The following is a 27187-nucleotide window of genomic DNA, read 5'->3' as shown; positions in this document are numbered from 1 at the left end:
CTTTACATTTATACCCAAAATGTATTATTTTAATAGTATTATTGTAGTACTATTAATTGCACAGTATTTTTGTATTGGTTCACCAAAACAATGTGTGTCCCTTTCAGTATTTAAAAAATTTAAGGTGTCTAAATTTTAAGGTGTCTACATTTTAACCGATCTTGGTATGAAAAGGGCACAAGATATTTTGTGCAGTGCTAAAGTAAATAAACGAGGGGTGGGTTTGGTTTGGGGTCTCTATAGAATCGTATCTCAGGTCTTCACGAAGCTCCCGGTGAAAGTTCCATTCGTCATGAAAAGTGAGCTTCAAAATCAAGCAGCGAATTTAGTCAAAGCTTTTGGCTTTAAGCTAATGTAGCAGGAAATTAATTAATTATACTTAAGCCGGTGTAGTTACAAGCTTTAAAATGTGGAAACTATGAGCATGGACTCAACAAGATCCCTTGATTAACTATAATTTTACTTAGTTAATTTAAATATATCTCATGAATAATAGCGTTAACTTATAATTTACCAAAATAAATCATTTCCATATTTAATTAAATATATACTAATATTTTCCAGCCATTAACAGAACACATACAAATTGTTGGAGTCTTTTTGTGGTTTATTTTAAGATGACATTTATGCATGGTATGGACAAGAGTTACAATTAAGATTACAAATAACTTAAGCTACCTCATACGGTTAGAATTCCTCAAAAAAAAAAAGATTATCTATGACTACAGATATTAAATCACCTGCCGCGCTTTGCATGTGTGAGAGTGTGTTGTGGCCTCAGTACGTATGAGCAATGTTATTGCCTAGACATTTGACTATATAATAGCTATAGGTACACTATAGGACACTAACTAATGGAAGTCTGGCAGTGCTGCAGTAGCCAGTGCCCACTGTAACCCACGGATGACGATCAGCAGCCTAACTACGTTTGATATTTTTCTTGATATTTTGTTTTTCTATCTGGCTACCCAAAATTATGCAGCACTTTTTTACGATGGAAGCTCTCTCGCTGTCTGGTTTTCATTTTTTTGTTTGTTTGTTTTTGCATTACTATATTAGACAGAGGACTCGTAGATGACGATTTGCAGGACCTTGGGCTTGTTGTTCTGGGCCTCCTTGACCTCCTTCAGTATGGCATTGGTGATGGCTTCCAAGGCTGCAATATCGGGACTGTGTTCGTTCTTCTTGCTATTCCACTTGGGCATGGACACCTATGAGGTACAATATATTTATCTGGAGTTCTTATGGGTTACTTCGTTGAGATTTCATACCGTAAGCACTTTCTGCAGGGCTGTATAATCCAAACCCGTTCCGGCTGTTTCGCCCAAACGACGCAAAGTCTCCGCCATGGGTCCAGAAAGTTCCTGGAAAAATTAGAAAAATTAGTTTATGTTTTATTAAATATATTTTTTTATACAAACAGTATAATGTTACGAGTTATAATAATGTTAAAGTTAAATATATATTTATTGTTTATTTTGTAGATACATATTTTAATACCAAGTACCTAAATAAATATGTTAATATGCTAATAATTCAAACTTGTTCTAAAAAAAGTTGCTTTAGTTCTAAATTACTAAACTCACCTGAAGTTTGGCCCAACTAGTGGCGTATTGTCGTCTCACCAGCTCAATTATGGTCGATGTCAGGGCCAGGCCAATGAGAATGTACAACGTGCACAGCAACATATAGTTGGGTTTCTCTGAAATAGTCAAATATAAAGTAAAAAACATTCTTAAATATTTTTAAAACCTACTTGGCACCAGATCACCAAATCCGATGGTTGTCATGGTGATGAAACAAAAGTAAAAACCATCGAAGAAAGTCCAGTCATCTTCCCAGAGCAAAAGCAGACCAGCTCCAGCGGCCAAGTAAACGCCCAAAAAACCAACGGCCAAAATGGCATAGAACCAGGTCTTGCCAATAAAGTTGGTGAATTTGGGTTTGGCTGGGAGAATAAGTAGTAATTAGTAAATGTAAAATGCTTAAATCGAATAAAACTATAATAAGTTATAAAAGGCGGTAAATAACGAGAATTCATTATTTAAGCAAAACCAACAGTGCGTATTAGTAATGATTTTTAATGCAACCACCTAATATTACTCATACGCACTGATTAAGCATGCAGATATTTAATGATATTGTATAGGCAGCGTTTCCGTTCCTACATTTATGCTTTAATGTTTTTAATGCTTTAATGCTTTTTTAAATCCTTAATTTTTTTTTGGTAAAATTAATAACTTACTGGGCATATGTTTGCCAAAAACAGAGACAGCGGTGGCAAACAATCGACCCCAATCGGCAATCACTGTGAGGGTGAAGGGAATGCCGATGAGGGCGAAGCAAATGCAAAATACCCGACCACCAGTCGTCACTGGCACAATATTGCCATAGCCTGAAATATGTCAATATTAATTACTTAAATTGAGCTTGATATAAAAATAAGATTCTATCTTGTGACATGAAAAATGACACTTTAAAAATGATGATCAATTTAACGAAAACAATAATTTAGAAACATTTAGTGTTGCCAAATTTTATGAGCTAAAAAATCTAGATAAATTAAGCTTTGAATATCGTTTATTTCTGCCTATATTTATTACTGACCTATAGTGGTTAACACAGTCGATGAGAAGAACACAGCTTGCAGGATGCTCCATCGCTCGTAGGGCTCTGGAAAGTCTTTATCGGCCACTATCAGCAGCCCTCCCTCAGCCGCCTGTTGAACGGCCTTCAAAAACATAATTGATGGATGATTGGGGATGGAAAATTGGGGAAATTAGCATTGTACCAACCGCTTCATATTTGGCCAACTCGAAGGACAACAGCTCGTCGAGATTGTGGACCTCGGTGTTGTTCAATATGGTGTGCATGAAGCGTTCCCTGTGGGTTTTCACCACATCCTTGAGATGGGAAAGACGTTCTACCTCTGCAGGTCGTTCCAAGTGGCGAAATATCTAAAATAAAACAAATTGCTAATCAGTTAGAAAAAGTGTTTTATGCTGTTATAATTATAATTTTGGTCAGAAGTTGGTAACGCAGTCAAAAGACTAATTGTTTTTCGCAGACTAATTGTTTTTGTAAAAAATTTTGTAACGAATGCAACGAGGATTTCCCAGGACTTGTATCGAAAATTCGAAACTCAAGTTCCGGTTTTTTGACATACAAAAAGTGTTTTTTTTTACATAAAACTTTTAAACATTCTTAAAATGTTCAAAATCAATTGCCGGATTTGTTAACCCAAAAACTTTTACTTGAACAAGTGCAGAATAATAAATAATCATTTTTCATTACATTTATCTAGATATTCACATTCTACAAGAATAATTCTAGGAATATTGCTGAGTGCTTTTCCAAGTATTCATACAAAAACATTTAAATTCGGATAAATTTTGAACCTTACCTTGTGACCTTCACCCCGTCGACTAATAATTATTATGAACAATAACTTTACAATTATTTTTAATGAGCCAAAGAAAAAAAATTCCCATTCACTTGGAATTCAACATTTCGTTGTTTGATGTTTTAGTGATGGAAAGAAACGTAAATACAACAAAATCAAATCTTCATTCAATTTCTCACACATCATCACGAGAAATTTGTTTAACTTGTAGTATGTTGTTTTCGATATAAAAATAGTTTGTGCAAATTGATTTTGAGTTTTATTTTTAACAGCAAATCGAAAGCGAACCAGCGAGAGAAATGTTGGCGAAAAAAGCGAATGAATTTGGAAATTCAATTTAAATGTGTCAGACGATGATATTTCTTCGGCACACACAGACACACACTGTAAGTAAATTGGGGTAAGGAAGATATACGGTCAGCCTTGAGTGACTCGAAAGTGTTTGCATTGCTTGTGACTTTGACAGAGTTGCAGAAGCTTTGAATTCCTAGCACGTCTCCATTTTGATTAATTGAATTTGTGTTCTCCCATTGAGTTTCACTTTTCCCCCGCTGCACATTTTTGCATTTGGTTAATTAATTCCTGTCCTCCGAAATCAATCCCATGCCCTTTTCCCTGACCAATTTAAAGGCGACAAGTTGTCCAACTTCCACTGGTGTCATGTCACTTACATCTTGCCCATATACAGATATACTTGCGGAAGGAACCAGCAGACAGATCTGTAATTTGGTTCGTTATATCCGCAGACAGACTAACAGCTGAAAGTTTGCCACTGGCTTTGTTTCTGTGCTGGCGCATAAATTATAATTATTATTGGACATGGGTTTATCTTTGGCTCCTTTCCTTTTGTTTGCTGACCACTCTGAAAGTGGGGGATATGATGAGGCTGGGAATGTGGGAGGGCTCACTTGCCCTTGGGAAATGGGAACAGGCTCCTTCGAAAACGGTGATTTTTGATTTTTTTAAAAACGTTATATTATATTTTATTTTAAAATATCTATTATCTAATTTAGCAAAACTATTTTGCTGAAAACTTGTATATCTTTACAATTGATTTATCAAGTGCTGTGCTTTTAAACTATGATACGAAATCAAATATTAATTTTGCCAATGTGGGTGAGGCAATTAAAAATTGCGAATTAGGAAATTGGGTAAAACTATAATCCAAATTTATGACAAATGACTCGCTCTCCTAGTTTTGGCCATAAAATCACTGTTTCGCAAAGTGACTTCCTGCCCGCAACTCTTTGCTGAGGCCGGCTTATGGTAGTTGTCACTTTGTCACCCCATTTTGCACACCATAAATCACACGCAGCGGAGCCAGAGTGTTTCCCGCACCCGAATCCCCAATCCCCAATCCCCAATCCTGGGGACCCAAAACCCCCAATCCTTCCCCCTTTGGTCATCCAGCCAGCCAACATGTGCGGCAATTAACGCACGACATATGGAAATAATGGAGTGGCCCCTCCGGTGACTTATTCCGACCACCTGAACTGTGCTTCAGGATCTGCACTTTAAAAAAATTAGACTATCTTAAAATATGGAAAAGTAAATAAATGGAGATCATAAAAGTGTGTGAGGAATTTTCCACGATTTTTAAACGCTTTTCCTAGAATTAAAACCTTTGATAAAAATTGAATTGAATGTAACTGGTTTTGTAGTAATTATTATTATTGTATTATCAACTAATTTCAGTTTTGTTTTTTGTAAATTATCATTAGTTAGTAGTTATTTTTGGGTATTTAACCTATACAAAATTACATTACCTTTAAACAGAGTTAAAGCAAATCTTACTATTAAAAATTAAATTAAATCGGGTAGAAGCTCCTTTAAATATAGGTATATATAATTATAAATGTTTATCATTTTCAAAAATCAACTCTTTTTCGCAGTGTGATTCTGGCCAATTCGGGAGTGGCAGTTAAAGTACTGAAAACAGGGCTGGACCTAATCCAGATTGACAAGCCTGGCCAGAAACCAGAAAAACCCATCGTAATCCCCTTTTTGCTGCTGCTCCTCTATTTTATATTTTTTGAAAAACCACCGCCAGTGTCCAGCGCGATTTCTCTTCATTACAAAGGGGGAAAAGAAAGCAAAACAGAAATCTGAGCTAAAATGTTTTCGCAACTCCAGCTGTTGGTTGCTATTGCTTTGGGTATAATAATAATAATGATGTGCGCGCCCATTTAGCGGGCGATAATTCATTTCCGCTGCGAGCGCCCCGAAAAGCAGGCTACGGTCAGTAAACATCCCCCAGACTGAACGGCAGCCTTAAATCGGAACAAGGTCACAAATTGATTCAATACACCATCTCCAGAAGGATGAAGTGTGAGCCATGATATAGGGGGTCATATTTCAGGATCTATGGGGCGCACTAAGCCGAAATTTGGGATGAGCAAAGGAACACAAAAACCATATAGGACCTAACATTCTAGTGCTTATTATTTATGATACAAAATAGGTGCCTATAGTGGGAGTTCTATTAAGTTATATAAGTTATTATTTAATATATGGTTACAGACGGAAACTCTTATTTGAGATCAAAAATCATTTGCATAATTTATATTTATTTTATTCTAAGATTTGATAGCTCAACCAAATTCATAAAACACCGGATAATTAGTTTGGTTCATTATATAATACTCTAAATTCTCAAACAATCTTATATCTGATGATGTATTTATTTAAACCGATAAAAACTGTAATGCTCAAACAAAGCAAACATCGCGGTTTATAGACGGGCTCACTCAGCGAACTTGAAGAAATAACAATAAATCTTTGCATTCCGTATTTATGATTATTTACCAGAAGAGAACATTATTACGAGGGCCGTCAGCTAAAAAAAATCAAAACAAATGCGCTCCAATGCGTAATAAATACAAATGGATATTATTTATTGAAAATTAGTTCCACCAGGGGCGGCGGCAATGACCTCCAGTCCCCAGTCCCCAGGACCCAGTCCACAGGACCCTGACCCAAAGAAGGGCGAAAGTTTCTGAGTCCTGCCAAAACGGAAGAGTCGTGAAAATGTGAAAATGCGAAAATGGACAACGGCGTCCGCTGGGCGCCCCTTTTTTCTATAACCTTTAATATTGTTTCACTTTTCCGCCCAAAAAAAAAAAAATAAATAGAAGAAAAAAAAAACGAAACTTGTTTGTTTATGGGCAGGGAAAAACAAGAAGCAAAACACTTTTCCACATTTTCCGATTCGCCGCGCTTCTGTCGTGCGCGTTTAAAACCGCGGGCGGGCAGCGTCAGCGAATTTGGTTTGTTGATTTTATGAGTTTATGATTTGATACCAAATTAGACATAATTTCCACAAACTTGTTGTTGCATGCATAAATATAAATCGCTGTCAGTTCATTAAGTTTTGATTATTTATTGAGTGCGCCTCGCCCGTCGCAATAAAACCGAATGGCATGAGGGCTCTTACCCCGAAGATCTATTGTAAAATTTAACGATTGAACTTGCCAAGTGATTTGATGGCGAACACCAAAAACCGGGGAATTTGTGGATAATAACTAACTGAAAATTGGCAGGCTGTTTAAACTGATAAAGGGGAATGGATTATGGTGTGAGCCAAACATGGGTACCCCTCACTTACCTAAATAAATTTAATTTATTATGAAAACACCATATTTTGCCTTACATTGGGAAAATGTAAATATTATCATAGCGCTATACAATCAAATGGATTATGGGCTTTTGAGCACAAGATCCATTCTAAAATTTAAATTGTGAATTGATTTGTTGTTGTTTGATAATAAAATTAAATTCAACAAGCTGTACAAACTAATAAAGATGATTTGAAGACGATCTCCGTTTTCATACCTAAATAAATATCATGAAAACGCAATAATTTCAGTATTATAACAGAATAATTTGGGGAAGTGTTCACCAAGCTTTCCAGCAAGAATAAATGGCTTGTAAATATGAATGGTTGTCGTAATCTCGTTAATAGTTAATATCTGGGGATCCCTTCAGCCGAAACGTAATAAATTTGGTATGCAGAACAATCACAGCACGGGGCACTTGAAACAGTTGGATTTCCCGTCGAGTTACACACAAACACTTCAAGAAATCCTATTCCATTTCCATTCGCCATCCCCCCTCCCCCATTTCCCATTTCCCATTTCCCATCTCCCATCTCGTTGACACACACAACGGAAAAAGCCCAATTATAATCGTAAATATAAGCGCTTATGGCTTTTTATTGCCATCGGCACAGCAGCCCGTTGAGGACCACCCACTGCTGGCTACTCCATTCGCACTTTTCGCCACTTGACATATTTATGCGTAATTATTATGGCCAAGGCCGAACGCACCGAAATATGGCACAGTTAAAAACAAAAAAAAAAATAAAAGCTGAAAAACTGAAAAACAGAAAAAACATAACGAAAAGAGAGCAGCTCGGCAACCGAAATCAAATTAAAATCCAACGGAATGATAATGCCGGGAAGGGGAGCCCCACCTGCGGTTAATTAACCAATTCCGGGCACAATGCTGAGTAAGTGCCATTCGTGGAGCGCCTTTTGGATGTTCGTTTTATGCTAATGCCGCCGCTTGACCCAAATAACCCCGGACCGACTCCATGGGCTGGGCATTGCGATGAGATTCAGTTCGGTTTCGGTTTTGGTTTCGGTTCCAAAATCCAGAGATTGTCATCATTATCGGGTCTAGACACATGCCACATGGCCACGATGGTGATTACCAGGACTTTCGTCACTTGATTTCCCCCCAGACCAACCGAAATGGGAAATCATCACAGGAATAGGAATCAGCAGGGATGGTACATGGATCTGAACGACAGAAAAAATGGGGTATGGGATATGTTCTCTTCTTCCATGGAATATTTAATATTAGGCCAACATTATTTTTAATTTAAAAGTCTGGAAAACTTAGGGGAAATTCCTATTCTTCGAATATTTAATTTACTGCTTCATAAGAATATTTTAATAAGTAAAATAAAATGATGTTTGGTGAAAATCCCAGCATCTATTGCTAATAAAAAACTTACATTTTATGGGCTGTATAATCTCATAAGTAATAAGAAACATAATAAGTTTGGGAATAAATTTGAATAAATTCTATTCACTTTGTTATGCGTTTTTAGAAAAGAATTTTCAAAAATGTTTCTTCATATCTTGCTTTTTGAATATTTTAAAATAAACAAAAAACATTTAATTCTTTACTGATTAAATAATTTTCTTGAAAATATTTAACTTCGGTTAACTTCTTGAATATTTTAAAATCCTTACCTAATCTGCTTCAGTACAAATATAACTTTCAAGCAAATCGCTTGACTTGATCGTAAGCCGACTTTAAGCTCTCCGACCTGTTTTGGGTGGAAAATCATAACAAATCAGACGTGAATCGAGGCAGGGGCACACACTCAACCTTTGACCCCTGCCCCGCCGAATGACCCACCCTTTTTGCGTGTCCATCAGCACGTGACAAGCCAACGAAGACGTTAAAAAAATGAGTAGGAGGAGGTGGAGGTGGGTGCTATTTGCATGGCACAACAACAAATCAGCTGTTAGGGCTAATATACATATATAGGTATATACATATAATACACTTGCCCCCGCCCACGTGACTTGTTTTTTCTTTCCGCCCTGTGATTTGTGTGCGTCTGCGGCGCGTTTTTTACCGCGCCGTGATGTGTGTGAGCCAAACATGGCAGCACCGAGAAGCAGAAAGATTACGCCCGTCGAATCGCAAGAAGGTCTTGAGATTGCGTGCCACATGGCACGGCATTACGATAGCGGGCGATGGCAGGAGGGGGAGGGGGGGGGGTTGGAGGCTGGCGATAGATGCCACTCACGACACGTGGCGATAGTATCGCAGCATTTGTCCCAACTTTTCTAATAGGTTTTTAAACCACATTTTACAACATTTGGTCTTGAATTTGGACATCATCTGAATTTATAATTTTCTTTACATATCTTTTATAAGTCTTACTTCAGAAAACAATAACCATGCAATAGATCTAAAACAAAATCCTCTTAGTTTGTCTTCTATAAAAAATATGTTGGAATTAACATACTTTTTTTTAAACTATTATTAATAATAGCACACGTCAAGCCAATATTTGTATTATATAAATAAAGACTAATAAAGTTATACCTAAGCTAAAAAAATCTTTAATAAAAATCTAAAGTCTAAAAAAATTTTTTTTAATAAAATATTATTATTATTAACATAAATAAAATTATTATTACCCATTAAGATAGCTTAAAATCACAATAATTTGAAGACTCGATCTCCTCTCTAACAACTTTGCGTGTGCAAATAAAACAGATTCTTGGAAACCAAGAAAGTTGTATTTGAGTCGTAAATATGCAGTGTTTAAAATGGTTATATCCCCCTAATGGAATCATGAATAAATTATGAGTCACGCCAAAAAAAAGCCCTTCTCAAGCATGAATTTAAGCTGGCCAAATTAGGAGAATCAAACAAACAATGGAGTCTCAATTTTAATCGCATTACAAAGCTTCTTCAATGACTCTCAGTTCGCTGCCTCCGAAATCACCTGCTCATCTCTAGATGTTGTGGTCTTAGGTTCTCAAGTGTCTCAATGAGCCACGGGAAAAATAACAAATAATGATTATTCGAAAATAATGAAGTACATGGCAAATTTTGTGGACAGCCCGTGAGAGATAGTTTTTTAATTTTCTAATTACGAGCTGGTGAATTACTATAGCCGCCCCCTTTTTGGCAGCTGACTTTTGATTGACACTGTGTTGTGGCCAGCTGCCGGATGAATTTGTTGGCTAATGAGATTGCTGTTCTTGGCTATGTGGCCCACGATGACTTGTGTGTTTTACCCGCATTTTATTTTATTTTATTTCATTTTATTTTCGATTTGCAAGCGATGGCATCATTTTTGGACAAGGGGCGGTCAAACCATGAAATTGATAGCTTTTGCTTGGTGTGGGGGAAATCCTAATAATTTGTTTTGAAGAGTCTTGCATTTGCTTGTGTTTGGTCTTGTTGAAATCTATAAATGGCTATTTCAAATTGGGCAGCTTAAGTTTGTAGGAGAGTCTGAACAATTTCAAAGGTGGGCCCATCATAAAAACATCCACATAAGCAAATAAAAATGCCGTAAGTGGGTTAAACTTGTTGACCACGTGTGACCATTTGAAATAAATAGTAATATGGAATAATAAATAAAATAATAGCATCACTGCATATTTACATTTATTAAAAAGTCTTGCAGTCACCAGCAAGCCCTACAAAATGTATAAAAATAAAAATATAATTTAACTTTTAAAAGTTAAAAGTAAATCCCCGGAAAAATTCACTTTTGAGACTCTAAGTCCACGATGTCTACTGTGTGAACTTCCCTAGCCATTTCCATAATCGACTTGTGCAACTTTCATAACTTCCCCCTTCAATAAGCCAAACTTTAATGCATTTTGCAGCCTGTCAAAGTTCAGCAAAGTATTACATCCATCTATTTACTTGCTGGTGAGTGCGTAAGTGTTTTTATTGTTTACCGCTTGTCGCTCACATTTTTGCGGAAAATATGCTGAGTCGGGGAAAACTTTGGCCCAAACATCGTCACACGCTGCGTATGCGCATTATGTGCATTTAGCGCACACTCGCAGTAACACACAGAAAGTCATCATCAATCAACGCCATTTTGACATGGAAAATTTTGCACGCAACTTTTGCATGTCGGGTATTTGGTTGGTAGTTCAAATCAACTATAAATCACCCATTGAACATAAATTATCAATTGGGAAATATAAAAATAAGCTCTGAATTGGCAGTTTCAACTCTGTAAAATTAATGATTTCGATTTCTAACAATTTGTGTCACAAAATCCATTAGATTTATAGTTTTGGAACAGCTGTTTTTATTTAAGATTATATTATTGTGCACTTATATTTTAATGTCGCAAAAAATCAAATCAATAATTTACCATTTTTGGTAGTCAGAATAAATATATTTGAGCAATATACTTAAGTAACAGACACCTAGAAGGCTTTTTTTTGGCAAATCAATAATATAATTTTCTTTCCAACCAATATGCTCGTTAAATACCCACGGAAATCCTTTTAAGGATCTGCTCCTGCCACTGCGTTTGCCTTAAAAATTGAGTTGCTTTGACTTCGACTTGCGTGCTGCCTTGTGTCTAAGATTGTGTCGACTGTCGACCTGCAAAAAAAAAACAATCAAAGCCGCGTCAATGCTCAAGTGAGGGGTGGGGCAAATTGGCCAAGTTAGCAGAGGGGGGGAGGTGGGTTAATGGCAGCTGGCTCCCGCGGATTTTGGCTTAGCACCGATTTTGGTGCAGCACGCAAGGCGCCAGAATGGCCGGGCCTGAAAAGTTGACCGAGTTCTAGTTCGCTGTTTTTGGCTTACTCCTGTTTTGACTCCTTTGCTGTTTGGCTTTCACTTTCTGGTAATTGCTGCGGTCGAATTTGGTGAAAGTGTTTGCAGTGTATTTAAGGGTACTCGACTTTTGGTATTATAAAGATCAGATTTTACAACGAATTTCATATATTATATTTACTTGCTATTTAAAGAATATCATATGTTTAATTACCATTTGATTATTTAATACTATCAAAAATGTATTCCTAGCATTTTTTTCTCATAAAATATGGAGAGATCATCAATAATAAAAACATAAACAAGTTCAGTTTGAGAAATTAAAGGTATAAAATCCTGAAGAGCTCATAGAGATCAAAGTCAATTGTTCATATAGCTGTCTTCTAAAACAAGCTATCATGTGGAGGAAATCATAATGAACATCTGGATTCGATCACATAACGATCAATTCTTGGTAATAAAAATGTTGCAATTCTATTTTTATAATTCATTCAAACATTATAAAGGAATCCATTTTAATCAATTTTATATAAGCCCATTAAAATGTCATACTTAAAGTATACAAAACAAAAAAATTTCTGAATAAAAAATTCTCAGTTTTCTTAAAGTAGAGTAATCAAAAAATTAAAATTTTGTGTACAGATTACAGATTATACACAAATTACAATTGAAAAAAGTAAAATAAAATATTTTCGAAAATTTAATTGGGAACTAAACTGCTTTAAAAGAGAATTGATGCAGTCCCCAAAAAAATAAACAAGCATTTATTCTTTGGCTCAACGGAAGCCCGATCCCTCTCCCCTTTTCAATTATGCTAATTTAGCGTCGAACGTTTTGTTATAAGCCACTTCCTCCTACTTAATCCACCTACAAAGACCTAAAAAACAGAAAATAACAAAACTTTGAGAAGAGCAACAACAAGAAGAACCTTGACATGCCAACTCCACATAAAATTGTATGCTTGTTTCCACGTTTGTTTTTGCCTCATTGCCAATTTAAATTTCACACCATAAATTTGTAATATTCGAAAACAAAAAGAACAGCGATTTTATGCTAAGCAAATAAATAAATCAAATCAGCAACGAGAGCGCAACGGTAGTTTATTATTTTAATTTGCTAATAAATTGTATAAATTATTAATGCCAGCACATTTTGCTATGGCCAGTTTGTTTTGGCAGACATAGAGCAACAATCATCATCATAATTATACTGCGATTCTGCAAATAGTTTACAAATGATTTTCAATTTATTTCCACCAGCAGCCAGCGAGAACGAGTCCAATGCAAACAAAGAATTCTTCAAATTTATTTGCTTCACGGTTAAAGATAGAAACTGGCGGGTAATATGCTAGCATAAAAAAAAATCACGCATTCGCATATTACTCATACGCCACGTATGCCGCCTTTGCCAAGCGCAAGGAAAACCAGGAAAAACAAAAACCAAGAAAACAAGGTGAGAAAGACGCGAACAAGCAAACAATGCGGAAAAATGAAAGTGATAGTGATGGCCAAGGGGTTAATTGCGGCCCGAGGGGGTTAATTGTTGCTATTGTCAAGGGGCGTGTGTGATCTTTCCGCCCATAAACAGTGACGTCTCCTCAATCGCCAGAGGCGTGGGTGAATCCGTGGCATAAATATAAAAAATTCAGAAAAGTATAGGCATTTAAATGGCAAATAAATACTGGCAAATGTAAATACTGTCCGTCTGGCGGAAAATGCAATGGAATTTGCTTGGCGACGGAAAATGGAAAATGACTGGCAAAAAAGTTTATAATTTCCCATTAAAACAAATAAAATTCTTTTGTTATTTTCAATCCAATTCTAAGTGCTTTCGGGTGTAAAATTTAACAAAATATTTATTTATATCACTAACTATTTTTGTTTATTATTTTCATTTCATTAACAAACAAATTACAGAAATGTTTTCAGATGTTAGTCTCAAAATAATGTTAATGTTCAATGTTATTAAACCTTTTTCATAACAATTAAATAAATAATAGTAAATGATTATTAAAGTAAAATAAAAAGCCAATTAATAAACCCACCGCCGCAATATTTATGAGAAAAGTTTGGCAAAAACATTGCACTCAAATCGTTGACCCATCAATTTTTCGCACTTTTAAAGTACATAAATTCGCCACAATTTGGTCAGATTTATAAGCCCGCCATACAAAATATAAAAAATAAATCGCAATCGTGTAAACAAACAATTAAAAGTAAAAACTGATAAATGCGATGAGCCAACTGGCTGGGACCATTAACGACTGATTGATGGATGATGCTTCCAGCGGATCGGGGTTAACTGCTCCATGCACTTGGTGACCTGAATTGGCGCAGAAACCACGATACTTTGCATATAGCCACGATAAATACGCATATAGTATATACATATAAGCACAATGGCCACTTAACGAGATTCCCCGATGAGTCAATTCCATATATTTCAGTATTTTTGGACGGGACACGCGACGCGACAGAATTTCGATTGGGGGAGGATGTGGATATAAATTCATTTCACACTCGGCCACTCGCCGCATAAATCTGTCCGATTCTTGTCACCTGCCTGTCGTCGCATAATTTGTTAATAATTTTACGGCTCTCCACTCGCCCACCCACTTGATGTATTCATTTGGTATTTATTCTCCTGGCCGCTGGCCAAAAATAATTTGTATCTCGTGCCTCTTGACACATGTAAAACAGAAAGGCCGGCTCATTCTTGCGTGTTCAATTTCCCACATTCCACTTTCCACTTTTCACTTTCAGGGAAATGTGATTTTATGACTTGCACTCCATTTGATCTCTGTCCTTCGCTTCGGTTATAAATTGAATCCCGATTTGTGTGCCCCATGCGTGGTCGAACTTTGTCTAATACACTTAAACACTTTGGCCAGAGTTTGTGGCCTCGCACACCCCATCTTTTCCATCTATCGAATGGATCTTTGTCTCGCATCGAATCGCCTGGCTTGTCATTGTTTCGCAATTTGGGAAAATGTTGGGGTGAGGAATTGCGACTACATGATTGGAATTTGCAAGAGGTAACCGAATCGCAGGCCAAAATGTTGCATAGCTAGGGGCGCTGGGGCACAAAGGCTTCATTAGCAAGCCAAAATCAATGGACTCTGGCTGCGGTTTTTGGGTATTTCATCAGTTGTGGTAGAATAATAGAGACACCACCATAAGGTGTCTCTATTATTGGTTTGTCTATCATCATTGTTTTCAACTTAAAAGCATTGCATTGAATTTACTATTTCAAACGTTTATAAAATTCGAGTGTATAACATTTCGTAAACATAAATAAAATAATAAAACAACTGTCAACTTTGTTGCCTTTGTGTTTACCACAAAAAATAACAAGTAAAACCCTTTAATTTGGTTTAATATTCTCGGATAAATCTTTAAAATTAATGATAAAATTGTGTTTACCAAAACTTTATTTAAGGGTCGTGAATCAACAAAATGTCAAAATGTTGGCCTAATGTGAACCTAACGTGATTTTCCAACGTTTCCCCCTTCGAGTTTTCCCATTCGCTCCTCTTTTGTCTTCCTGTTGCAAACATCCGCGGTGGAAATGCGGAAAAGCGTCTATTGGGCCGTGCCTAGTTCCTGGCTTTTGGCTTTTGGCAGCGACTTTGGTTTTGGATTCCGTTCAGGGCCAAGAAGCAAATTGGCCTCGATATGAAAAATCATGTCTGGGCAGGCTTGGATGGGTCAGTTAATCAGATAGCACCAGCACTCACATGAGGCTATAGATGGCACAATACAGCCACGGTCGAAATGGTGGGGTTTTAACCGAATTTAAAATATACAATAGCCTGATCTGAATTTTAAAAGAAAGTATCCATTTTATGAACGAAATTATTGGAGTGGATTTATTATAATTGATAAGGGAATTATAAATATCAGAGCTTTTTATTTTCCTAATTTATTCATAGCCAAAAATACGTTTATAAATCAATCAAATTACTTATATTATTTATTATAAGTATGTAAATGTAAATGCAAAAAATAAAAAATATTTATGGAATAAAATTATGAACAAATTGTGATTCGCAGAAGTTAAACCTTTTCTTTATAGTTAATAGCTAGAAATGATGATTTATGGGTTATTGTGATGAATTTGTTTATACCAAATGCCTGCCAACATATTGTAAAGCATACAAATTGGGCCCTGAAAAGTGCTATTATCTTGGCTGCAACCGTATTTTGTATATAATGTATAAAAAGGGGAGAAAGTGGGGGAAATGGGCTGGGTTGACTCGAGTCTAATTGGCCGTTTTGTCGTTGTGTGTTATTCTGGCCAACAACTTAATTCACTTGGCCTCTAACTTTCTCCGCTGGACAACTTTTGACAAAGTGAAATTTTTCACACACACACACACACAGACAAAGGAAGAAAGCTCACACACACACACATACGTGGAGCGAATCGACGACGCCTTCAAGTATGCTACAAAATGCTAATTAAAATGATTTATGGCCACTCATCCCCTTTTTTTTTGCCATATGTGAAAAGGAGGCTGTTGCCTCGTAATTCGAGCTTTACTCCTTTCCGCTTCCTTGGGACTTTGGCTTAATTAATAAATAAACTGACTTGTGTCATCGCAAACGGGCTTGAGGAGAAACGGAACGGAAACAAACCCATAAAATAGATAAATGTCAATTGCTTCATGGCCAGCTCGTCAACAAAACCAATTAAAACTTTGTGTTTTCTGCTCCCAAAAAGTGATTTCACTTTAAAGCAGCTTATCCCTCAAATAAAATACTTTGGAAAAAAAGGAGACACCCAAAAGGATGACGCCATTAATGGCTGGTATGCTTCGAATTTTATTTAAAAGAATTCTTTTAAAAATGATTAAACATTATTCTTCAAGTACATAAGTAAACTTCGATTTGTTGAATTTAATTTCTGTTTTATTTTTTAAGCAGCAAATTAGGCTTAAATCTGCAAAATAAATCTGGGAATCTTATTTTTATAAAACTTCTAAAAAACAAGGTGGTTTTTTTTTTGGTTTGCAGAAATCCCAAGATCATAATTCAGAGGTTTTTATGGGACTGAAAACTTGTTTGTAAACTAATCTCAGGGGTGAAAAGTTTTTGTCGCTGGTCAAGTGACTGAAACTGATTTCCGGCTGGAGAACATTGAAGAAAAACTATGAGAAAACTTGAATGTCATGTGATATGCTGATGTGGACAGTTCCGTTCACGTCCCAGGATTCATTTCCGTTTAACTCTAACTTGGCAGTTTCCGGTGGGTTTGAGGTGGGTTAAGGGGTCGACTCAGGGGTCAAATCAATGCAAAGTAAATTTCGAATCAAAATTCAAAACGAAATGAAGTGGCTTTTTAAACGACAATCATTTGTATTGATTTTGGAAGTAATTGAACTGCATTTACCCTTCATTCTTTTCCTTATATAAACAAAGACAATCGTTATTCTCAGCTGAAATGATATTAAAAATGTATCATTACAATTTCAACAGCTTAAACACATTTTTCTTCAGTTTATTAAGAGAGGGAAAAGATCAAGCGATTGGGGCCTGGGTAAATCGGAACATAAAACAAATGCTATTCCCCATGTGAATTTGAAACAAATTTGATGAGCCATTTAAGTGAGAAGTGCGCATAATTGGCCAACATGTGGTGTGTGTGGCCAAGAGATTGAAGGGTGCGATTCGATCCCAATTCCTCGACAATTCATATGGATGCGAATGTGTTGCCTGATTAATGCATGGCTTTTGTGGCCAGAAATCTGCGCAAATCGCCAGATATAATAGCGAGGTGTTGATAGGGCTGGAATATTGCGGGGGAGGGGGTTTGGGAATCGGAGGGGAACACAACTTGATATAGCACGGAAATATCCAAGAATTCGAGGCCTCATGAATCATTTAGTTGCCAAGGCGGTCAATGGAAGTCCATAAAAATAGAGTCAATTTGGGCATAAGCCTGAAAATTTGCATACAACATTTGTAATATTCCTCAATTATTCTTCAAAATATTACACCTGTAGGAGTGAAATAAATAATAAATTTAATTGTTAAGGCAACACAACAACTACCGAAATTGAAGGAGAAATATATATGTATATTGATTATATTAAGTAATTCAAAGTGAAATGAACATATATTATATATTACATATATTAAGTAAATTAATGCCAATTCAAAAACAATAAAAAACTTTTGATTATTAATCTAGAATTCACAAATAATTACTATTTATTAATTACTATTACTGTTATATTTATTTAATAAGAAAAGTATGACAAGGATTTGTATATTTATCTGTGATTTCTCTAGCATTTATCAATGTTTTTGAATGTGCAAATGTATTAGATGCCTTAAGCACTGGTCTCTCAATGCATATATCAGCCATCCTAGATAAGCTTCGACATCCATTCATTCGGCTCATTTTGCCCGACACCCACACCACATCCACTTCACATCCTGTCCCATTTCCCAGCCCGTAATTGGCGGTGCTCGAGGAAATTGAGAGGCTATATAACAAATACCTTCCCGGCACGACACTCGGCCATATGTCAAGTCGTGGGACACAACAATTAGGGCCCATTCCTACCCCGATATTGCCCCGGATTAACTGCAGCTATTTTGCAGTCATGGACAACTGACGACATCAATTTCAAATACAGTATACTTTTATTTTTTTTTTGCGCGGCTAAAAGCTGAAACCACGACGTCATTGGGCAAAATGTAAATGTTTAGACAAGGCCAGAAAGCCGGGACGTGGTCCGCCTGATGCAGTTCCTCCTGCTCCGCCAGCCAGACAGATTTGGGTGTTTGGATGTCTGAATGTCTGGATATGCAGTGGCAATTAGGGGAGGCGGGGCACTTAAATGTACAAAATAGTTTTATGACTTAATTTTTGGGCTAATCTTTAGTATTTCCACTGCAATAAATTTTGGCTCTGTTTGGATTATTGTCTTTATTCTTATTGGTACAGTAATGCATCGAGAGATTCATAACTGAACATTTCTATAACACAAGTCAAAAAGTAAAAGGATTTCGAAAAAATGGATGGGAATAAAAAGCCAAAGAGTTATTCACTTTAAGCCAGCATAATCTGCATTTTTTAATAGTAAATTCTCACTCTGAAATTTTCGAATTAATAAGTATTTAAATAGGTTTTAACTCTTCATAAATTCAACACTCTTTGTGTACTAAATAAACGGCTAATCAAAAAGATTTTATTTATGGTTGTAGTGCTAGAATATGATTTTTAATTCTGCTCAACCTAAACTTATCACCAAAAAATAACCAATGGGTTTGAGTTGATTTAATATATTTTAAATAAGCAGTTTAAGCCACTCTTTCCACATTTTCTTGAAAATGTATTGCTTAAAAACACAATATGTTTAATAAATACATTTAAGTAAAAACGTTTTTCTATTGGTAGGCACTATTTTTGCTTAAAACTTGAGCTTAACCACTAGTTTTTTTTTGGAAAATATTTCTTTTAATCCTTAATAATCCCTTTCCTCGATTGGGTACTGTATTAATGTGTTTTGCTTTTCTTTCTTGCTGCAAACAATTTTAACGCTCGCCGTTTTCGGCTTTCGGCCCAATACAAATCATTTTGCATGTTCGCGGCAGCCGCAAAAGGCGAAAAAAAAAAACATCGAAAATAATTAAATATTTGTTTAGTTATGTTCGGGTCTGGTGGGGACGTGGAACACACGTTCGCTTACCAATCCGCCCACGCCGCAGTAGATGGACAGCGAGACGAGCAGTCCGATGTGATTGAGGGTCGACTTCCACTTCATCGACTGCCAGCAGGCGGTGCTCCTCCGACCGCCCGCCGCCCCCTTGGCCACGCACCCGCCCTCGGCGGCATCCACGCGGCGGTCCAGGTGCTTCAGCTTCTCCAGCAACTCGGTACTGGCCTCATCCTGCGAATCGTACTCCTTCACCGCCACCTTTTTGATCGGCATTCTCCGCTCCTGTTTATCGCTTATCCCTCAACTATTCAATTTGCAATCATTTAATCTTCAATTCAATGCCTATTTCATCTAGTTTCCTAGGGGCCCGGCCCCCTTCGGTCCTGCGAGTCCAACATTTCTTGGGGCACTCTCACGCAAATGGGCAATATTCGAAATTTCTCGCACTCGCGCCAAACTTTCGGCAAATCGACGCAGCCCCAGAATCCCGAGGAGAACCAACCGTCAACAAGTCAAAGTTGCGACTGTTGTGTTTCCGCGTTGAATACACAAGCCCCCCGAAAAGATGGCCACTTTGGGGCCAAACATGTGGCAACGTTGCTCGGAAAGCTGAACAATATTTTGAAATTAGTCCAATATTTACTATAACAGATTGAAGAGGAAAGGTGAGCAATTCATTCTCACTTTTAAGTGTTTTTAAAATGTACAATTCTATATTCTATATACATATGTGTATGTTATTGATTCAAACCAAGCTTCGTTTAATAACAATAAATAAGTAAACTAACATTTTATCTAATCCAAATGATATTTATTTTGGATTCAAAAATCAATAAATTATTGCTTAAACAATACTTTGTTCTGCTCGCTAAGATTGATAAAATAAAAGAATTAAAAATATTATAAATAACCATATACTTAGTGATAATACCAAATAATATGAATAAAATGAAATCAACTATACAAATGCACTGTATTAATACAAAAAAAAATAATTTAATAAGATTTCCTGATAGGTTATTAATATATAATTTAAATTCTGTTAACAAAAACAAGCAGTTTTTAAAGATTTTGAATTGAGTTTCAAAAAAACGCGGGCAAAAGTCGCTTCACACGCACTTTCCCAATTTAATTTCATTTTGAATACCGCGCGCAAGTCACGAAAATATGGCAACATTCTCGGGAAAACGGAAAAGGATTTTATTTTAGGTGACTACAAAGACATTTTTCGGAAATTTGGAAAAAAATGACAAAAAACCGAAAAAAAAATTACATACCCAGATTTGAATGCAGTTTTTTAGTGTATAAAATCACAAGACTTTAGAGGTATGCCACTTCAAAATCGGACTTAAATTAGAAAAGTTATGGACTTGGAAGTGCAGGTTTTAGGTCACTTTTCTGCAAAGCCAGTTTTCGGAAATTTGGAAAGGGGTTTCATCATGAAAAATGACAAAAACCGAAAAAAAATTACATACCCAGATTTGAATGCAGTTTTTTAGTGTATTAAATCACAAGACTTTAGAGGTATGCCACTTCAAAATCGGACTTAAATTAGAAAAGTTATGGACTTGGAAGTGCAGGTTTTAGGTCACTTTTCTGCAAAGCCAGGACATGAAAAATGACAAAAAAAAAACGAAAAAAAATTACAAACACAGATTTGAATGCAGATTTTTAGAGAATTAAGCCACAAGACTTTAATGGTACCACTTTGAAATAGGACTTAAATTAGAAAAGTTATGGGCTTAGATGTGCAGGTTTTTTGTTAATTATTATCATAATCAGATTCACATAAGGCCAAATCCAATAAAAAACTTTAAAAATATTACTATCCTTTTTGTTTTTTTTTTCTTTATACATACATACATACATATTAGTTTGCTCATTAATACATTGAATTTACAACTAATGATCCATACTTAAATATATATATTTATATTTTATATGTGCATGAATGCATAATTTAATTTTTTAAAATTATTAGTTTTCAAAAAAAATGTGAGAATTTGAACAATCGTCTTCTTTTTGCATATAACTAACATAACGATCTGTTTAAGTAACTTAAACATTAGATATTAATTTCTTCATTCTTTACTTATTTATTTATTTCCGTTTTTTCACTGCTTTGTGCACAATTGCAAAATGAGTGAGTGAGTGGTGTCGGTCCATGTTCAGTAAGCCGACTAGATCAGCAACTTATGTGCAAACTAATTCAGGTTTGCACTATTTACTTCTTTTTAAAAAAGGTACATTAAATGTATGTCACTTTTAGTACCGATTTCCAAATGAAATGTCTTTAAAAATAACCATACGACTATTTGTTGATCATAAGGGGGTTAAATTACAATTCCAGACTAAGATCAAACTTAATCAGTCCTCAATCCACCTCCATTCGCCTCTGTGAGTGTGTGTGTATCTATGTCTGCGAATCCTTTGTGTGGGTGGCGTGTGTATCTGCGAGTACTTGGTGCGCTATTCGGCAGCTTCTTAGGATTCTAACGCAGTCATTATGTCGTCCAGCGTGCCCCTGGAGATGGCATGGCGGCTGGAGTTCAACTGGAAGTCGGGTTCTAAACGGCAAAAGCGCACAAATTAATTAGTAAAAGGTATATTCACATAAATTAGTACAAGTAAATAATAGAGAGCAAAATGTTGGGCCTGAAAGGGCATGGTTTCCCAAATGAATATTTTGTATTATAAAATAAAACGTCAAGCATGGGAATGTAAATATACATTATATCCAAAACAACGAAACAATAATTGACTTTTACTTTAAAGATAAAGGTAGAAAATCGATGCAGTTTAAATATTTAAAGTTAATATTTTCTAAACGATTTAAAAAAAATGTTTATTTTATTATTTTACCTCTCCAAAATAATTGTATTTTGTTTGCAATTATTAACTTTTTATTGAAACATGTACTATTAAAATGTAAATTTGTTCGATTTTTTTTCAATTACAGCTTTATGATGCGATTTAATTATACTTGATTGTGATACGTAGCTCGTTAGAAGGTAAACAAAACCTATAAAGTAGATCTTCCAATTGAACTGTACGTAATAAGATGCAGTCACCTGATGGAATGTGTGACTTTGAGTTAAACCTATGAACAAATGTCTTCAACTGAGGTGTTAGCTGTAAGCCTAGGGGAATTTTATGAAGTGCGGCGCAATCGGAACAACGTAAAAACAGGTAATTGACGTACTTAAGTGGCTTGAAAACTCAAACATCTCTACTTGAAATCTACAAATAAATATGATATTAATTGTTGTGTATTCAGTGGATCGCGGAGTTCGCCTGCCACTCACCATCTAGCTGGCCAAGGACCTCGTCATCCAGTGTGGGCATTTGCTCGAGGGGGGAGTAAAAAGGCCCCGATACACTGGATCCGCTGGTGGGATTGCTGCCATTTAGTGTCCTGGTCGTCGAGGGCGGGGTCATCAATTCGGCGGGCAGTTCGCCGGGATTGAGGGTGTCGTCGATGATCGGAGCTGCGGGTGCTTCTTCCTCGGCTTCCGCTGGTTTTCCCTCCTCCTCGACAGCTGCTTCTGCTGCTACTCCGGCTGCTTGTTTATCGTGATCGCTGGCGGACTTAAAACTGCAGTCGGATTCACCGGAATCCTGACGGCTGCGCGGCTTCGGCGTACTCTGGCGGGATGAGGGCGTGTGCAACTGACGGACATCGTCCAAGGACGTCTGGATCTCCAGGACATCCTCCTGGTTGTCTTCAGTGGTGGACAGGAGCTGTGGTGAGGAAGCCAATTCCCTAAGCTCCTCAGCCTGTTCAACTTCCTCCTCCACTTCCTTGAGTTTCACTTCTTCTGTTGGTTTTTGGGGGGATTCATTGAGGTTTTCAGTGATTTCCTCTGCGGTTTCCTTATCCAGGTTTTCCACGGTCTCCTCCTGCGCAGCTTTTTCCTCTGTTTCTGCTGGAGTTTCCTCTGGTTTGTCGTCTGTCGTTTCCTCTGCAGTTTCCACTGGCTTATCATCAACTTTTTCCTCCTGTTTGTCTTCGCTACTTAAATTTCTTTTTTCATCTGCTGCATCTTGTGCTTCTCTGTCTCTTTCTACTTCATTTGTTGCATCGGCGTCTATTTCGTTCTCTTCCTTTTTTGACTGTGTTTCCTCCTCTGTTGGCTTGATTTCCTCTTTATTGGCGGCTTCGACTTCCGCCGCGATTAAAGGAATCTTATCCTCTACAATCTCATTTGACTTTTCCGTTTTCTCCTTTTCCTTGAGCGATTTGTCGGACTTTTCTTTTTCCTTTGGCGCTTTATCGACCTTTTTGTTGGGTGTCTCTTTGAGGGGCTTTGCTGACTTTTTAAGAATATCCTTTTCCTTGTTTACAACCGGCTTTTCATCCTCATCGTCGCTGATGGTCGTGGTGAAGGATATCTTCTTTTTCTTGGGCGGAGGTGTTCCGGGTCTCTGAATGCCCGGCAGTTCGTTGGGCACTGGTCGTGAAAATGGGGAGAATTGCATTAGTTTTAGCATAGATCTTCTTCGATTTCAATTGGGCAACACACCTGACAGGTTGCTTCTTATTCATTTCTTATTCATTTGATATAATTTGTGATTCTTTTCTTATTTGCTCCATAAATATAACAAATTTCTGGTGCTCATCCCAATTTGTATTAATGACATTGTCTTTGGTTTAAATAAAAATTCAAGTAATGCTTTTATGAAACTTAATATATTTAAATGGTTTTGGAAAATGTGCACGAAAGGAGACATGTGATGTGCGTGCATTTGATATAATGTTTATTTGATGTCGACAATCATTAGTTACAGACATGACATGGAATAAGTGAGTGTACATGCAAATTATAAATGATTTCATATCTCAATTAATTATTTTTCAGTTCCAACTTGTTATTAAAATGAAGACTTGCTTATTTTGATTTGCGATCGTCATTCTTGACCTCTAAATTAGGACTATTTAATCTCTTGTCAGCGTGCTTATTGCGTCTACCTACCTATGTACTCCTCATCTTCATCCTCGGCAGCCTTTGGGTCGTCATCCAGACGCAGGCTGGCCAAGCTGGAGAGCGACAGACGCTGGTGCGGTCGCTTGAGTCGTCCGCCCATCGGCGAGCCGTTGCAGGAGCGGCGCTTGTTCTTGCCGCGCGGTGATGCAGAAGAAGACGAGCCGGCGGGTGGAAGAGGAAGCGGCGTGGAGGTCAGGGCTATATCCTCCAGCACATTGCCAGTGGCATCCACACGCTGCAGACGTGTCGGTTTGGGGGATTTCGATGAAATCGAACCGAAAGTGGCACGTCGCGAGCTGCTGTCGCTGCTGCCCAGGATCTCGACGGCCTCGCTGAAGGACACCGATAGATTGGACTTCCTGGAGCGTCCCTTCTTCACCCCGCCAATGGGACGCGGACTGCACTCGGGCCACTTGCTCGGCCAGGGCGTCCTCTTGATCTTCACCACGCAGCCAAAGAATCGGGCGCCAAAGCGCTGGATCAAAGCCTGACTAGCGTGCCGTCTTTGGATCGGCTTGGTCTTTGACTTGGGCTTGGGGTTGGCCTTGGCCTTGGCCGGCACCTGGACCTTTTGTGGCACCACCCTCCTGGCCAAACTGGGCGGTGGTGTGTGAGTGCGGGCCAAATGCTGCAAGGTCCGTTTCTTCGTGCCATTCTGCAGAGGAACTTTGATGTGAAAATTGTGTTTTGGCGGCGACTTGTGCTTCTTGGGCGGCGATGGCGCGTTCTTGGCCCTGCCACGCCCCTTACTAACTCCGGCCTGGGGGGAGTCGACGACATGGGCAAAGGGTGAATTGGCCACGGATTCGAAAGCCGAATCGATTTCCTGCTGGGTCAGGCGACGCACTCGCACCACGCATACCCTATCGAAGTTCGGCTTGGCCAGCAGCTGATCGCTGAACATCTTCTGCTGCGCCTTGGTCTTGGTGGGCATGGCGGTCAGTAGTTGGTCCTCCTCGGACTTCTCCTCGGTCTTCTCCTCGTCGCCCTCATCCTGCACGTCCTCAGTCGGCCTTTTTTTATGGTGTTTAAAGGGGTAGGTGTCCGCTGTCTTGTCCGCCACAGCCGATTTCTTAGTTTTGGCTGGTTTAGCTGTGGTCTTGGGGGATTCATCGCTTTTCTTCAGCTTCTTGGACGGGGTGTTGTCCTCCTCCGGCTGCTTCTCAATGCGATTGCTTATATTGCCCATAGCTTTTTCCAGTTCTTCGATATCTTCTTCAAACTTTTTGAGCCTTTTTGGTATTGTGAACGGCGATTCGTCTATGTTTTGACATGTGTCATCTGGCTTTCGTTTGGGTATTTGAAAAGGTGACTCGTCTAGGGTCGCCTCCTTATCCAAATCATCCTCATTCGATATAATACCACTCTCCAGGAGGTCTGCAAAAAAAAAAATAATCCCAAAGTAAGGAGAAGCACAATAATGGTTTATTTTTTGAGAAAAACTCATATTTCTGAAGGAAAAGGTTATTTACCTATGGCGTCTAGTGGAGAATCAGGGGGAATTGGAGACGGAGTGGACATCTTGCTCTCCACTGGATTTATTGTTTGCGGCGGCGGCGCCGCCTTTACCATATCAAATATGTCCATTATCGTAGAATGCCGCCCGTTGCGATTTTCCCACGGAAACGAAACGAACGCACGTTTGCCACACCGTTTATTTGGCTATATTGCCTCGATTCTGACCAATTAAAAGGCGCTTCTCAATATGGACAATACCTGGCGCGGGACGGGCACCCAGTTTGTCTTCCCAGTTATCGGATGCGCTCGAAAATCGCGTTTTCATTCAGCAAAAAAATCACTGAGATTTTACAACATTTAAAGACGCCATCACCGGTGTGACCCTGGCGGACATAACGCGAAATTCCTCGCGCAAATACACCCCCGACATCGGGGTTATTTAGGCTATATTATGCGCTGTCGAAGATAACCTTAAAATTTAAAACAATAAAATATAAATCAATGAAAAGATAAATGAATTAGATAGATTTTCGATTTGAATTCGAAAGAACTATTTTTTTCTTTTTCTTTGGGACCAACACCTGCTGAGAATTATAAACAACTTTTGGTTTCTAACAGTAGTTTTAAAATGACCGCTCAATATTTGCGTCGGATTAATTTGGAAGATCTTAGCAAAAATAAACCAAAATAAATAGTTTTTTACGTTTTTTTTCAAGAACTTGGCCTTGTCGCTCACCTTGACCTATTTACTCGTCATTAGGGCCCCACTTTCCATTCATGGATCTTCAAAATTTAAACGAGATCGGAGGTCATGGCTTTTCGGAAGTGTACTTTAAGTTTGACAAGAAGATAAACATAGATTTATGTATATTTGGAAAAGATGTGTTTTCTTATAGTTGCCACGAGGTTCATTTAGGAACTCGCATACTTTTTCCAGCAGCGAAATTTAAATTTCCAATTGGATAATTCAGAGACTCATTTCGAATCTGATATACAAATTTGTTTGTTTCTAATTCAGCCTAGGGGTACATTTATTATCTCAAAAAAGATTGATGAATTGGAAGGGCTGTTTAATTAAGCCTAAGTAGGTATGTTAAATTAAATGCAAAAGTTTTTAGCTTAAAACAACATAAATTTAATCATAATCCGAATACGTTTGCCACTGTGCGTTGGTTGGAGTCTGCGCTAAATGGTTGTTGGGGCTATGCACTTTGTATGGTATATATTTTAGTATATATCGGTATTTCAACCAGGCGAAACTAATCGATAGTTGAGGCGAAAACCTCTATAATATCGAAAGCACTTTAATTTTGGTTCCATCGCTAGCAG

The 27187-nt window shown here is 37.6% G+C and overlaps 2 protein-coding genes across 3 annotated transcripts; both read right to left on the bottom strand.

Moving 5' to 3' along the window:
* Positions 1-644: 644 nt before the first annotated feature.
* LOC108049971 (TWiK family of potassium channels protein 7) lies at positions 645-19924 on the bottom strand. Its single transcript, XM_017131400.1, has 8 exons — positions 19446-19924; positions 2796-2957; positions 2608-2731; positions 2246-2395; positions 1757-1948; positions 1587-1702; positions 1272-1364; positions 645-1211 (listed from the first exon to the last, which is right to left on the bottom strand). The coding sequence occupies exons 1-8, from the start codon at positions 19686-19688 to the stop codon at positions 1056-1058; spliced, it is 1236 nt and encodes a 411-aa protein (XP_016986889.1). The 5' UTR covers positions 19689-19924; the 3' UTR covers positions 645-1055.
* Positions 19925-21235: 1311 nt separating this feature from the next.
* LOC108050037 (muscle M-line assembly protein unc-89) lies at positions 21236-26253 on the bottom strand. Of its 2 annotated transcripts, XM_017131523.2 has the most exons (5): positions 25873-26253; positions 24389-25777; positions 22721-23866; positions 22618-22655; positions 21236-21982 (listed from the first exon to the last, which is right to left on the bottom strand). In XM_017131523.2, the coding sequence occupies exons 1-4, from the start codon at positions 25985-25987 to the stop codon at positions 22645-22647; spliced, it is 2661 nt and encodes an 886-aa protein (XP_016987012.1). In that variant the 5' UTR covers positions 25988-26253; the 3' UTR covers positions 21236-21982; positions 22618-22644. The 2 variants fall into 2 exon arrangements, with proteins under 2 accessions (XP_016987012.1, XP_016987011.1); XM_017131522.2 differs by lacking the exon at positions 22618-22655.
* Between the last annotated feature and the right edge of the window lie 934 nt (positions 26254-27187).

This window comes from Drosophila rhopaloa, unplaced genomic scaffold (assembly GCF_018152115.1).
Source record: "Drosophila rhopaloa isolate 14029-0021.01 unplaced genomic scaffold, ASM1815211v1 contig_3, whole genome shotgun sequence".
NCBI classification, from domain to species: domain Eukaryota; kingdom Metazoa; phylum Arthropoda; class Insecta; order Diptera; family Drosophilidae; genus Drosophila; species Drosophila rhopaloa.
The sequence above is the reverse complement of the archived record's forward strand: the minus strand, read 5'-3'. Positions and strand labels throughout refer to the sequence as shown.

Coding starts and splice junctions, on each gene's coding strand:
- LOC108049971 (XM_017131400.1), bottom strand. CDS start 19,688: ATGCCGATCAAAAAGGTGGCGGTGAAGGAGTACGATTCGCAGGATGAG. Junction 2,396..2,607: donor GACTGTGTTAACCACTATAG/GTCAGTAATAAA, acceptor GACATATTTCAG/GCTATGGCAATATTGTGCCA. Junction 1,703..1,756: donor ATTTGGTGATCTGGTGCCAA/GTAGGTTTTAAA, acceptor TGACTATTTCAG/AGAAACCCAACTATATGTTG.
- LOC108050037 (XM_017131522.2), bottom strand. CDS start 25,987: ATGGACATATTTGATATGGTAAAGGCGGCGCCGCCGCCGCAAACAATA. Junction 25,778..25,872: donor TTCTCCACTAGACGCCATAG/GTAAATAACCTT, acceptor TTTTTTTTGCAG/ACCTCCTGGAGAGTGGTATT. Junction 23,867..24,388: donor TGAAGATGAGGAGTACATAG/GTAGGTAGACGC, acceptor TTTCACGACCAG/TGCCCAACGAACTGCCGGGC.